Genomic DNA, 15,412 nt, shown 5'->3' on the forward strand with positions numbered 1-15,412 from the left:
CCTTAAAATCGATTGTTTTAATAAAACATTTGGGCCTATTAAAACAATAATTCTTTTTGGTCTGCTAAGTTTGAGAAAATGGGCTCAGGAGTCGGTTACGTACGAGGAAGGATTAGCATCCTCGACAAACCCAAAATTGGTACTTGATTAATTATTTAGTGTCTTAATGTCGAAAATTAAAGATTTGGACATAGTTCAAAATGCGATCCTCTTTTTATTGGCTTTTAAAACATTTAGGTGGGTCAAATGTGTATTAAAGACCATCTCACCTTAAGGTAAAATATTACATCCAGTACGTTAGGACACAATATTTTTGACCCTCAAATGTGATATTGCCTTTAAAACGTGCGTTTTTAGCTTTAAAAGGATATTCGAATATTTAAAGCAGACAAAGAAAGCGAAACCCAGTACGTTAGGGCACGATCCTTTGAATTCTTTAAATACCGAACATTGCCTTGTTTAAAGTTTCAAATGAAATGGAATAAATAAATTAAATGTATTTATTTAAGAAAACTTGGTAACATAAGGAATAAAACACGCAGCAATAACATCTCATGAATAATCTAAATAGGGACATGCAAAGGAACAACTTAGAATACATGCAATAACAGCACATCATATATTATGAAAGTACCACCATTTATATCCCAGGGTTTATGAATAAGAAATCAATTTTAAAAGAAATCTCAAATAAATCACACAAATAAAATATAATAAGGTTTTTAAAATAAAATAAAATAAATAATAGGAAAAAGAAAATTTGGAAATATAACTATATAAACTATAAGAAAATTTTAAATAGGTAATAGATGTAAGAATTTAAAAGAATAAACAAGGAAAAAAAAGAAATGATATATCATATAGTAATGTACAAATGAATTTTAAAATAAATATCACAAAGTAAATAATTTGAATGAAAGCTTGAATTGTAGCAAAATAAAAAAAATAATAAAGGGAAAGAAAAATATACATGCATAAAAGATTAAACATAAATAATATAAAAAATAGAGGTATTTAAAACAAACAAAATATACAATCAAAATAGGATCCCAAAGAACCCAATTGTACATGAATCAACTAAAAAAAGGAAAAACGTATAATAAATTTAAGAGGAAAAAATATATATAGTAAATATAAAGAGAACATTTATATAGAATAATATGAAAGCAATAATCTATTTGACACAAAGCTGATTTTATCGTAAATTACATACGTATAATAACAAATAAGAATTATTTAAATGTAATATTACACGAAAAGTTTGAAATAATATCATGTAAAAGGAATTTTAAAAGCAATATATAATTAGATAGTTAGGAAGGAAAAGAAAATAACAAAAACAAATTGACATACGGCCCAACTAATTCAAAGTATTTATAAAAGTTTTTTTTTTAACAAAAATATATAAAAAAATAAAATAAATTAAATTAAAACCTTAGGATTAGCGAAATAAAATTCAATTGAAAGAAAAGCAGACTCAAAGGGATAATTAATAAATATGAAAAAAATGCATTAAGGACCAAAACATAAACACACGCAAATGCGCGGGACCAAAAGCGCAAATGTGTCGAATCCCCAAATCGCAGTGCCCAGGTGCGGGCTAAATTGGAACAACGCGCAAGATCCAGGGGCAATTTAAAAGAATAAAAAAATTGAATAGGGTCTGATTGAATGCAGGAGCAAAAGGAAAGGATTAAACGCGAAAATTCCCCATTTTGGAGTCAAACGTGTGGCCCCTACCATTTAAAGGCCATTAAATGGCATTCTGCCATTTCTTGTACAAAGAACCCTTTTTTTAATTCATTTTTCTATTGTTTTTTCAAAAGAAAGAAACAGAAAGCTCCTTCTTCCCTGCTCCTTCATCTTTTTTGCTAGAAATCCAACCTAGCCTTGTGCCACCCTGGAGGATCATCGGTGCCACGCACCTCCACCCCACCGTCGGTTCACGGATCAAGACCAGGAAGGCCCCTTTCTTTCTTTTTACTTAAAATCGGTTTATAAAAAAAAAAGAGAAAAAAATATGAATCAAAAGAAAGTTTCAGGAAGAAGAATGAAAAAATCACCTTTCAAAACTTAGACTTGATTTTTGATTTACTATGGATCTCTCTTCTCTATTATTTCAGCTATTGAACTTATCAGAGGCCACCAAAAAAGCAAAAAAAGTCCCTTTTACAATGTTTTTGAAGACTTTTATAGCCTTTTTTACAACCATTTCTTGCTTGTTTGTAGGTTCAGTCGAGCACGTATCTGATGTGGCCTAGTAGAGGAGCGCACAACTCGGAGGGATGAGCGACGTATGGTGCTTGGGAACTTCCACGGTTGCAGCGGCTGAAGGTGTTAGCTGTTAGGATTTCATTTTTCTTTACTTTTGCTGGGCTCTGGGCTGTTAGGGTTTGTTTTGTATTGGGTTTAATTTACTTAGTTAATTATTTTGGGTTTTAAGTGTATTGGGCCCGGGCATAAATTGGGCTCAACATTTTTAATTTCATATATTTATATATTTAAATTTTTATTTTATTTATAGTGTAAATTATTTTTTATATTTCAATTTTATATTGGGAAATTTTATGTTTTATTATTTATTTTAGTTATTTTTAATGCATATCTATATTTTAAATAGGGTATGCAAAATAAAATTTTTAATATTGAAGTATTTTGTTGAGTTTGGTGTTACCCGATAAGCGATCAAACTAATTTATGAATTTATCAAAAATATTTTATTATTTCAACTTTTTATAAAATTATTTAAATTTATTTTGACCATATTGCGAGTTCTTTATAATCTAATAATAATATAATAATAAAATAAATGAATAAATAAATAAATGTGATAAACCCCCGCCGTAAACCTCAACTTTTCGTTGTTTAAAAGACGGAGTTGTGAAAAGCCCCTCACTCGCTTAGATCTCGCGAGACTCCCCACCAACCATTTCCTCCCCGATGGCTGCTTTTTCGCTTTTGCCCTCCGCCCATATTGCGCCTAAACCCACGCTTCATTTCATCAAAGCCTCCACTTCCGATCTCCCCAAAACCTCTCCATCACCACCGTCGACGAAGCCTCAACTCCCATCCCTCAAGCCCCATCACAACATCCGCGAAGAAGCTCGTCTCCACAACGCCGCCACCGTTACCACCAACCACCCTCGCTTCTCCGCTAAATACGTTCCGTTCACCTCCATCACCGATCCTTCCTCCTCCGACGAATCCTACTCTCTCGACGAGATCGTTTACCGATCTCAATCTGGCTCCCTCCTCGACGTCCAGCACGACATGTCCGCCCTCAAACACTTCGACGGCGCTTACTGGCGAAACCTCTTCGACTCACGTGTCGGAAAGACTACTTGGCCGTTCGGTTCCGGTGTCTGGTCGAAAAAAGAATGGGTATTACCTGAAATCGACGATGATGATATCATCTCTGCTTTTGAAGGTAACTCTAACCTCTTCTGGGCTGAAAGGTATGGCAAAGACTTCTTAGGAATGAATGATTTATGGGTGAAACATTGTGGGATTAGCCATACGGGTAGCTTTAAAGATTTGGGCATGACTGTTTTAGTTAGTCAAGTTAATAGGTTGAGGAAAATGAATAAACCAGTAGTTGGAGTTGGCTGTGCTTCTACAGGGGATACATCAGCAGCATTATCTGCTTATTGTGCAGCTGCTGGGATTCCTTCTCTTGTATTTTTACCGGCTAATAGGATTTCCATGGCTCAGCTTGTTCAACCCATTGCAAATGGTGCATTTGTTTTGAGTATCGATACTGATTTCGATGGATGTATGCAGTTGATTAGAGAAGTAACGGCTGAATTGCCGATTTATTTGGCGAACTCCCTGAATAGTTTGCGGCTTGAAGGACAAAAAACGGCTGCTATTGAGATTTTACAGCAATTTGATTGGGAAGTTCCAGATTGGGTCATTGTTCCTGGTGGAAATCTTGGAAATATTTATGCTTTTTACAAAGGATTTTCAATGTGCAAAGAGTTGGGACTTGTTGATAAGATTCCTAGGTTGGTCTGCGCCCAAGCTGCGAATGCGAATCCGTTGTATTTGTATTTCAAGTCTGGTTGGAAAGACTTTCAGCCTGTGAAAGCGAAAACAACATTTGCCTCTGCTATCCAGATTGGTGATCCAGTTTCCATTGATAGAGCAGTATATGCCTTGAAGAATTCGAATGGGATTGTTGAGGAAGCGACAGAGGAAGAGTTAATGGATGCCATGGCACAAGCTGATTCCACTGGGATGTTTACTTGCCCACATACAGGGGTGGCATTGACTGCACTGAATAAGCTTAGGAGAAGTGGGGTTATTGGTCCTACTGATAGGACAGTGGTGGTGAGTACAGCCCATGGGTTGAAATTTACACAGAGTAAGATTGATTATCACTCTAAGAATATCAAGGACATGGCTTGCAGATTGGCAAACCCTCCTGTGCAAGTCACTGCAGATTTCGGGTCGGTAATGGATGTTTTGAAGAAGTATTTATTAAGTAAATCTCATTAACTTGATTGGCAAACCCGAATTTCGGGTCGGTAATGGATGTTTTGAACAAGTATTTATCAAGTAAAGCTCATTAAGCCGATTAATATGAGCATGATTAGACTTGCTCATGTTGTGCTTTTATATTGCTGTGTTTAGGCTTTATTGTTGTTGTTATTTCAATGTATTTTTGTTTTCATTAGGGCCTTCTTGTTAGGATTGTAGCTTTGAGGAGAGAAAACAATAACATCTTAGCAAAGCTTACCGATTTTGAAGGGATCTCTACCATTTGAATTTAATGGCATTTTAAATCTTTATATTGCTTGGTTTAGGCATTTTGATTTGTTTTATTCCTTGGCCTATTAACATAGTCCGTTGATTCCTCAATTATTGTTCTTCAGAAAAAGTTCAAACGACATCCAAAATCCAAACAAAGAAAGGACATTATATGATTGATTGCCTTTTATTTCACACCAAAAAAAATCCCAAATTTACAATAATATCTAATACATGAAACAACAAAAAATCACCTATAAATACATACATTGTAATCGTACTTAATGAAAAAATGACAGAAAAGAAAAAGAATCCTGTGATTTAACTTCTTCTGTGCATGTAAGAGTGACAATGAATAACTCAAATCAACAAATTTTCAGGAAAAAAAAAAATACTAAATGAGTCATAGGGTTCTGCTTCTTACACAGTGCTTGGGCCTGGATCAAGGCCGAGATTAGACCTCCCTTTGACAGAGTTTATCTTCTCCAGCTTCAAACCAGCCCTGAACCTTGCAATGAAATTATCAGCTTTGGTATTCACATCTGGGCTTGGACAAAACAATGGGCCTGCCATCGATTCTCCGCCGTCGACACCACCGGTTTTATTTCCATCCGCAGGGCTCGATTCACCGCTTAATGGATCATCCAAATCAGGTGACCCACTCCTTGAACTGTTGATGCTTTTTAATCTGACGAAATCACCATGTACTTCGAACTTCCACGCCGGCATTTTAAACGGTGGAGGGGGTGGCGGCGGAGGGATTGTATTGAACGGCGATTCGTTACCACTTTCGACGTTCTCTTCGACATTGTTGACGTTTCGTATCTTGACTGGCAAAGGAGGTTTCTGGATCGTCGTTACAGGTGGTTTATTGGGTTCTCTTTTTGATGCACGCGCTTCCATTGACGGTGGCAGCGTTGGAGGTGGAGAGGTTGAATGATGCTTTCTGGCTTTGTTTTTCTTGGAAGAGAAGATGTTATAGAACGATGGTAGTGGTGGAGGCGGCGGCGGCGGCGGCGGCGGTGATGGGGGTGGATATAAAGGAAGTGTTGCAAGGTTGAAGAATTCATCAAGGTTTTCCACGCTTCTTTGCCTTTGCTTCTTCTTTTTTCTTCTTAACGAAGTTAAGAATTCTTTAGTCACTCCACCTCTCTTTTTCTCACTCTTCTTAATTCTCTTTTCCGACCCAGATATTGGCGGAGGTGGAGGCGGTGGAGGAGGTGGAGGTGGTGAAGCTGGTGGCTTGGTTGGCGGCGGTGATGATGGTGATGGAAGAGAATACTTGTTTGTTACGTCACTGTACGCGACTTCCTTACGTTCACTTCTCTCCCTATGTCGAACATCTTCATAAGGCCGCTTAGGTTTCCTTCTAACAGCCTTAGGAGGCTGCGGTGGAGGCGACTGAGGCGGCGTTGGAGGCGATGCTGCTGCTGCTGCTACAGGTGGTGGAACTGACACTAGCTGCGGAGACGTACGATGAACAGTATCAACAGCTATATCCTTTAAGTTATTTAAGTAAACTTGTTCTTCATCATGCTCCCGCCTCGACCTACTCCGGTAATTATACAACCCAGTATCATCATAAAACCTCCACCGATCATCGCCGTTCATTGTCAAAGTAGATTCCTGACGTAGATCTGGATATGAACTGCTGCTTCTCATCCTCCGCAGCGAGTTATACGCCGTCCGATCTGATGACAACGCGTGATCGTAACTCCATTGACCTGGAGTTGAGCTTCGAACATGATGGTCAACAACATGTCTTGGCGTCGAAGAAAACTTGTAATCTTGGTAAGAAGAAGTTGGGGTCTCATTGGCATCATTGTCGCCGTTGCTTTTGCTAAGAAAAGCACAGATAATGGCGAAAAGTACGAGGACTAGGTTGAGGGAATCCCATGATTTTTTAACGAGTTGTGGCTTGAATATTTTGGAAGTGAAAGACAAGAAGGAAGGGATGATGATGAAGATAAAAGCGAATGCGACGGCTAATAAGAGGATAATAACAATACCGGTATTGAACAAGAGATGGCGGCGGCGGAGGCGGCGGCTGTCGGTGGTTTGGAGCCAAAATGGGGTCATGTCTTCATCGAATTCCTCCATTTTTTTTTTTTAAATGTGAGATAAGGGAAGTTTTGGCTAAACTCTTTTAAGCTTTTTGCTTTGTTGTTGCTTGCTTTGCTCGATTTGCCTTTTGGGTTTGGTTTTGGGTAATGCCTTTTGTTTTTCGAGTATGCTTTGCTTTCTTGCTTATATAAACCAATGATTAAGTGTAGTAGAGAAGACATGTAAATTAATTATTTTTATTATTTTTATTTTATGTTGAAAAATTGAAAGTCTTATTATTTTTATATTGGAATATGAGAGAGTCTTATTTTAATGTAATAATGTTGGATATTTTGAAATTAAAAATTACTTTAAAGGAGAAGAAGAGAAATTAATAAAATAAATATTATTACAATATCTAGATGATGCCTTCACATGAAACACTGTCCTGTCCTTGTAAGAATGACACCCCAAAAGCAAAGAATAAAGTGTATTCCCCTTGCAATAACAAAAGATATGTAACTAGGTAAAACCATCGTTACATTATATTTTATCTTATTTATTAAGAAAATCGATCTATACACTAAAATGATTATTTTGTTAAAATTGATTAATTTTAATTTTAAAAATTAGTTATTGCATGTTAGCATAAGATGCACATAACATAATAAATATAATTATTTAATTATTTTATCGTTATATTATAATTTTAATAATAAAATAAATAAAATTTTAATAAATAAAATTAATTTGATTTTTTAAATAAATGAGATAAAATGTAACATAACTCTTAATATAAAGACCTCCGTTATACTTTTATTATATTTTCTCACATTTGTTTTTTAATAAAATTTTTGAAGTTTACAATTTTGATTTGATTTATATTTTTTAAAAGATATTTTATTAATTAATATTTTATAAATTAATAGCGAAATTTTGTATATATATATACATATTCTCATTGTCTTAAATATAGTTAATGCAACAAATTTATACTTGCATGTAGCAAAATGATTTTAGTTTAGAGTCTAGAGATGCAACCCACTATCAATTAAATAAATAAAAAAATGGTCCAAGGTTACTACTCCTATGTAATTTTCATGTTTTAAATTTAGTGGGAAAAAAGTGAAAATGTGAAATAGAGTGAAAAGTCATAAAATCCGCGTATGACAACTAAGGTTTACTAAAAGGAAATTAATTAATAAATGAGAATTTGGAGTGACGTGTTAGCATAAGCATTTTGCAAGGAAAAAGACAATGGACAAACAGCAAGGAAAGCAGCCAGCCGCTTGTATCAATCGAAACAAAAGCGCGTTCTCTATTTTTTCTCTTTTGGGTCAAGTCTTTTTACTTGCCTTTCTGTGTTTGTTTCTTTTATCTCGCAAGTAGAAAGGCCACAGATGAGCAACACAATCCTCCAACGCTTGGTAAGTGGCCAACCAAAATAGGTAAAACCATATGCACAGAAATTGGGGTAGAAAATATAGCTGGATACACTCCGACTACAACGCATGAGCCATCAGCCAAATATTAGACACTAACAACATGAGCAAGGGTGGGAAGCTTACAGGAGAAGATGAGAGAAAAAGAGGATTGATCATGAGAGGCTTCAATTAAAAAAAATAGTAATGCTATAAAAAGGTTCACCATAACGTCATTACATCAGATTTAATTTCATTAATTTTTCTAATTTTCCAAGCATATTAATTTCAAAAATGGTCACATTGAGATACATTTAGGTCATATATTAATCTAAATCTAAGTTAAACTCTATTAAAGAGATAATCATTTTACGAGATACCCACTCAAAAACTCTTTTATTTTTCTATAAATATACTATCTTCCGAGATCATCCATTAATTATCACTCTACTCAAACATTATCCAAAATATTTAATGTCTTTTTGCATCACTTATAGTGTGAACTGATACAACAAACCACCTTAACATTTTGTCCAACTTATTATAACAATTAATAATACATCAAAATTTATATAAAAATGAAACATTTTAGAAATAACTAAAACATGATATAATATAGAAACACAATATAAATATATAATTTTCCAAATTTTACAAAAGTAGTATTATTTTTTTTCCTTTGACATGTATGTAATTTAGACGGCTGTTTGTTGCTTTTTCTGCAAGAAATTACAGCTTCAAAGTTATGGCAGCATGCATGTTTTGTTTGGGGTTGGGATTTCTTAAGGCATAAATGATGGGCGGGCATTGGATTTATGTGCAATTCTTGCTAAAAAGTTTTGAATGTTTCTGGGAAATGATATTCCGTTGTACTTTCCTTGGCAAATTGGCTTGAATTTTTGCAATTTGCTGCCAAAAGTTATTGGTCTATTTCTTATACCAAAACCTAAATGAATGCTAGTTGCGACACAGTTTATTATTATTAGTATTGTTGTTTTAGAGTGGATCAATTCAAAGAATGGATTTTCAATTAAATTACACAATTTATTTTATTTAACTCAATTTATTATTTAAATTTAAATATTTCTATATACATACACGAAATACACTTGAATAGCTTAGTTGAATATTTTTAGTCCACATATTGACGTAGGGACAAATCAAGTTTCTATATTTTAGATAATGTATGTGTCAGAATTAATAGAATAGAGATAGCTTAAATTCAGAATGTTTGTGTAGTCCAAGTGTTCCTTTTAAGGTTAACAGTGTTTTAATATTCATGCACTCAAATAAAAAAGATAGAACTCGATTGATATTTATCTTCTCAAGGAAATCACAATATGATAAATCGGTATAGTATTTAAGAAAATCGATAAAGAAGAGAAAAAAAAAATTTTCAGAGAATATTGTATTTTCTTTCGGTGTGAAAAAAATAAGAAAATCAACCTTCTATTTATACTAAAAACAGAAGGGTAAAACAGTAAAAAATGCAAGAACAGTTTTATTTCCGCCCAAGCCAAATTCCAGATTTTCAAAAACAATAAAACTATCTTTTGAAAAATTAACATGTCAAAGACACATGTTAACTCTGACTAGAACGAGCAAGTGACGACAATAAATGCATGTGATAGATCTATGGGTCGGACTATCCGGCCCGGGCCGAAGGCCTGCCTAAAATGTGAGAGTATTTGGGTAAAAATATAGGCCCGAAAAATGGGCTTGGACAAAAAATAAGGTCTGTTTAAAAAATAGGTCGGGCCTCGGGTAAGGGATTTCTAGCCCGAGCCCGGCCTGGCCTGAATTCACTAAAGGACAAAAAAACTGTATTTTTTTATTTTTGAATGTTATTTTCTTGTTGTTTTCTCTCTATTTTGCTACTATTTTGTTGTTATTGTTTGGATATTGTATAAAAATTATTTTATTGTTAATTTTCTTATTATTTTAAAGGCATTTGTTAATTATTATTATTATTTTAGAAGCATCTGCTTGTTAAGTTGTATTTATCTTAGTGTTATTTAAGTCTACATATTTTTTAAAATTTATTTTTAATTTGTTGGGAAATATTTATTTTGATGTTTTAGTATTTTGATGTATTATATATATTTAAAAAATAATATAAAAAATAATATAGGCGGGTCAGGCTGGGCCCGAGTTTTAGTATTTTTATCCGGGTTAGGCTTGGACAAAATTTTAAGCCCATTTTTTGGGCCTGACCCGACCCGAGCCCAATAAATAGGCATGATTTTTTAGTTGAGCTCGGCCCGGCCCATGAACACCTCTACCTATGGCCTAATTTCTTAAAAAAATAAGAAGTTAAATTATATAAAAACTCTCTTAATAGTTTGTACTTAACTAATGTGGGACATACCTACTAACATCAACCATTTGCATTACAAACAATTATCACCTCTCAAGTTTCACTTACAATTTCAATGGGGGAGTGATTTATAAATATCAAATTAAATCTTATATAAAATTAATGATAGGCAAGAAGAAGCATGTAGTGACTTAGCTCTCAAAAATGATAAATTTAAATCCTTCAAATTTTATAAAATTACAAATTGACACAACAATCACTTGTTATTTATTTTTTATTTTTTCAAGTAAATTCTATCTTCTTTCATCTAATATTTTTCTTGACATAAAAAAAAGCTATTGACTAGAAATGTGGAGAAATAAAAATGGAGGAGATTAAAAGTCGTATTATGTAAATATTTGACATTAATAATAGTAAAGGGGGAACACAAAGTGAAGGGTAAATTTCTTTAAAATGTCGCTTTTTAGAAAAATTATTGGATTAGGTTGGTTCTTAAAAAAATTATGGGATTAAGCTAAAAAAAATAAAAACGCATCTAGGTAGATTGGCAGGAAAATGCTTCTAGCTGGACGCGTTTCCCTTCTGCTAGGGTTATTTTATTTTAGGGTTAAGATTTAGATTTTTGCTAAGGTGGAGTTAGGGTTAAGGTTTTGTAGGTTTTAGTGTTTAGGGTTTTATACTTTTATATATATATTCATTAGACTTTTATAATTTTTGAGTTATAAAGTTAAAATTATTTTAAAATTTTAAAATTATTTAGAGTCCAATTTAGTGTAATTTTTTTAAAAAAAGCACCATAAAGGTATTTACAATAATCGTATTTACACCAATCTAGTATTTGAATTATAAAACTTATTTCGATTCAAAATCGAAACTCAAACTACTCGATTTGATTTAGTTTGCATTTTTTTTCCGAATGGAATTGAGTTTGGATCACCTGTAATTTACAACAGGTTGAGGTTGATGATCATAAGGAGACCCCCTTAAATGGACAAGATTTCGTGATTTATCGGGCATTAGGCTCAATGATCATAAGGATGTACACCTGAGTGAGTTGTTCTCTTTCAACTTCACTCGATTCCGCATTGAGCTCACCAAAATTTCTTTTGAACCAATTAATATCTATTCGGGCTCTATAAATCGTGTTTGAAACCCTCCCTAAAAGTTGTTTGCTTACATCTCTTCAATCGACTGTGACAATTGACCCAGTCACTACCAGGCCATCCACTGGTAACCTGAGCTGTAACTGCACGTCCTCGAGTGTGTCTCGGGTCTCCACCTTTCCACCAATGTGCTTACAAGTGTGATGTCCAATTTACACTTCTACCCATACGAGCCACGTGCAAAAATTCAGCATCTCTCAAGTATGGTTCGATTAAAGACAATGGAGGAGTGAGTATATTAGAAAGATACGTCTCCAAAATCCGATCTTCCAACTATATATAAAATATTAAAATTCAATATAACAAGAAAATATTTAAATTAGATTAGATTAAATATAAAAAAATCTTACTATTTGCAATTGATTGATCAAAATGTGCTTGTCATCCAAATGAATTAGAGATTTTCAATTACTAATTTCAATAAATACTGAAATAAATTGTAATACAAAAATTAATTTAAAAAAAACCTTAATACAATTTTAATAAAAAAGTTAAGGAATAAAAATTGAGTGAGAAATTTGATAATGTGAGAGAGAGATGAGTTGAGATTGAATTGAAAATGAATAGAATTAGGGGTTTAAATAGGAAAAAGAAAGTATTTGATGGGTGTGGGGCAGGGGGTTGAATTGCTATTGAAATAGTAGCCGGAGGTGGGGGAGCTGTTAGGGTGGATAGTCATTGTGAAAAATACTCCTATTTGGAAGCGTTTTGTAATGAACCGAAAGTTACGGTATCGGAAATTGAGTCTTGAGTACTGTTTCCGTGAAATTTATTCATGAATATTTATTAGAAATATTTATGAATTATAGTTGAATGGTTATTTAGTGTTTAATTAAGTGAAGTAGCTTGAATTTAGTTTAAAGGATTAAATTGCATAAGGAATAAAAGTTTAATTATAGATTAAAGAAGTAAAAGGGACTAATCTAGCAATTAGACCCTAAGTGCCATGTGTGTGAATGTATGATATAACATGTGTAATAGTTGGTATATATGTGTAATAGCTATAAGATATTTTATGTTATAGCTATTACACATGTTAATTTATATTTTTATAGGTTAATAATAATATAATATAGTATAATGAATAAATAATAATGAGTAAAGAAACATAGAAAGAGTTACAGAGAGCAAACGTGAGAAAGAAAGAAGGAAAGAAAGAAAGAAAAGAAAAGGAAATTTGAGGATTAAGGCCCTAAAGTTTAATTGGTAAGTTGTTTTAGCTCATTTTCTTATGATTTTTATGTTTATGGATGCCTAATTCAAAGTTCTACATGTATGAGGTTAAAATGAAGAAAATAGAAAATTTTTAGATATTGATTTAGTTGAATAAATTGAGGTTTTATGGGTTAAATTGATAGGAATTGAAGTTAGAAGTGAAAATTGAGTGATTTATTAAAAGAATTCTAAGTTAGGTTTAAATAGGGATTAAGTGGAATAGAGCTCAAAATTTATGTTTTATAATGAATTTTATGAGTTAGAAATTGTTAATGAGTTGATTAAAAGAGAATATGAAGCTTAAGTTAAAGAAAAAGATTAGTAATGGAAAAAGGACGAAATTGGAATTTTGTAAAAGTTTGATAGAAAGTGAAAATGTGTTTTATGAATTAGTATATTGATGAATTTTAATTGTATGATTGTTAGTAGCAAACGTAGCACGGATACGTCATCAAAGAAGGAAAAGAGAAAGTGAACGAAGATATCGATTAAATTCGATAAATAGTGGTTTGTATTTCTATAAACCGAGCTTAATCGTTATTGCTATATTTGATATTTATATTGTATGAAAATGTGAATGAGGTAAGTATTTTTACCATATTGAAATGAATGTGATTTTGAATACCCTATTAACAGTGTCGGGCTAGTCGGATATAGTTGACATGTCATAGGAATTGGAAGTATTGGGATATTCCGACATTGAGTCGATGAGACACTATGTGTCGACTCTTGTTAAAGTTCGGATTTGTTCCGATGAAGTACTTTGTGTACTATAATGTTAAAGTTCGGATTTGTTCGATGAAGCACTATGTGCTTATCCCGGAGTGTGGGTTGGATCCGTGTATCCGTTAGTGTCCGAGTTATGTTAATAAGGGTAAATAAAGTAAAGGTTATTAAAGTCTGATTGATATTGAATAATAGCAATAATGTGTTTGAATTACCATGTTTTAAAGTTGATTAAGCTATTGTTTATGGAAATACCACGAGAGTATTCTCGATTATGCGGTTTGTTTCGTCTTGTGCAGCTAGGTACGAAAGTATAAGGACTCAAAGATACAAGCCGATCCCCAAACTCAAATTGGTGAAGTTTCTATCTTTTGGAAAATGGCATTGTACCTAGGATGTCTTTTGGTTATATTGAAAGTATCTAAGTTGTTAAATGATATTTTGGTATGTTTTGTAAATGTTACCAAAACCTTAAGAATGGTATGTTTTGATATGTTAGTGAAGAGTAATAAGAGGAATTGTTGGTAAATGTTGTAGAAAGAAGAAATGAAGATGTTATAAACTTAGTTATCAACATTTTATACTAAAACAGATTTGGACAGTAACAGTAGTCCAACTTTGAAAATATACCAAAAATAGTATAAAGTGAATTAGATGATGAATAAAATATGTAATTGAAGCTTAATGAATCTATTTTATATGGAAGAAACAAAATTGGTAAAAGAGTTGTATTTTATGAGATATTTACGTTTTGGTGAAACAGGGTTAGAACAATTTCTGGATTCCCTGTTCTGACTTTAGAAATTCACCATAAATTGTGTATTAAGAATTAGGACTCAAACTTTATATGTATGGATTCATTATTGAGTCTATTTTAATTGAAACAAATGGCATAGTCATTGGATTTCTGTACAGGAAGAAATTTGATTCGAAGTGCACAAGGGTCAGAGTAGCTGAACCCTGAAACAGGGAGACTTCTTATAATAAACTGTACTAATTGGCCTGACCAAAATTCTAGAAAAAATTAGTAAGTAGATATATGAGTCTAGTTTCAGGAAAAATTTACGGAATTGGATTTCGAGTTTCGTAACTCGAGATATGATTTTTTTAGCGACTGTGACGCAGATGGATAGTTTACTACGAAAACTGTTTAAGTGCTAAGATAAGTTTTGTAATGTCTCCTGCTTGACTCCGGCAATGGTCTCGGGTAGGGGGGACGTTACACGTTTTCAGTGGATGTGACAGAAAGTATATTTAGTTAGAAGTATTTTCTTATCAATCCGCTAATTAGATGCATTTTCATTTTTTGGTCTAATCCTGTAAATTTTTTAAAAATCTGCCTAATCTGATTTTTTATTATTATAAAAAACGACATGTTTAGATAATTTATCCCAAAGTGAAAGGTTAAAAGAGAAGTTAAAAGAAAAGTGGGTGGGGGAATATATGCCCGAGAGGCAACCTAAATCTATTGAGCTATGGGGTTTGGTAAGACTTTTTAGTACTCTCATCGGTGGTTAAATTAATAGTTAAAATATTTCCATGTCCCTTTACTTTTTTTTTTTTAAGTTTAGAATTTAATCTTTCTACATTTACTGTAAAGAATTTAATTACTTTTTATTCGAATTTAAAAATATAAATTAATTTTAATATTATTAGAATTCTTTTATTAAGTTTAAATTTATCAAAATAAGAAATTTAATTTCTAAAATTAAAATAAAACGTTTAAATTCCAAATATCGGGTAAGTATAGTCTCTTCTCACTTTACTCCTCTACTGTA

At 32.8% G+C, this 15,412-nt stretch overlaps 2 protein-coding genes across 2 annotated transcripts; one reads left to right on the forward strand and one right to left on the reverse strand.

Annotated features, from left to right (window-relative positions):
• Positions 1–2,815: 2,815 nt before the first annotated feature.
• LOC108474053 (threonine synthase, chloroplastic-like) lies at positions 2,816–4,772 on the forward strand. Its single transcript, XM_017775939.2, has one exon. The coding sequence runs from the start codon at positions 2,941–2,943 to the stop codon at positions 4,495–4,497; it is 1,557 nt and encodes a 518-aa protein (XP_017631428.1). The 5' UTR covers positions 2,816–2,940; the 3' UTR covers positions 4,498–4,772.
• A 145-nt stretch (positions 4,773–4,917) lies between these two features.
• On the reverse strand, positions 4,918–7,118 carry LOC108471262 (uncharacterized). Its single transcript, XM_017772897.2, has one exon. It carries the CDS (start codon positions 6,847–6,849, stop codon positions 5,170–5,172), a length of 1,680 nt encoding a protein of 559 aa, XP_017628386.1. The 5' UTR covers positions 6,850–7,118; the 3' UTR covers positions 4,918–5,169.
• Positions 7,119–15,412: the final 8,294 nt, after the last annotated feature.

This window comes from Gossypium arboreum, chromosome 10 (assembly GCF_025698485.1).
Source record: "Gossypium arboreum isolate Shixiya-1 chromosome 10, ASM2569848v2, whole genome shotgun sequence".
Taxonomy (NCBI): domain Eukaryota; kingdom Viridiplantae; phylum Streptophyta; class Magnoliopsida; order Malvales; family Malvaceae; genus Gossypium; species Gossypium arboreum.

Bases quoted from the DNA above. Each gene is read 5' to 3' on its own strand.
- LOC108474053 (XM_017775939.2), top strand. From the start codon at position 2,941: ATGGCTGCTTTTTCGCTTTTGCCCTCCGCCCATATTGCGCCTAAACCC.
- LOC108471262 (XM_017772897.2), bottom strand. From the start codon at position 6,849: ATGGAGGAATTCGATGAAGACATGACCCCATTTTGGCTCCAAACCACC.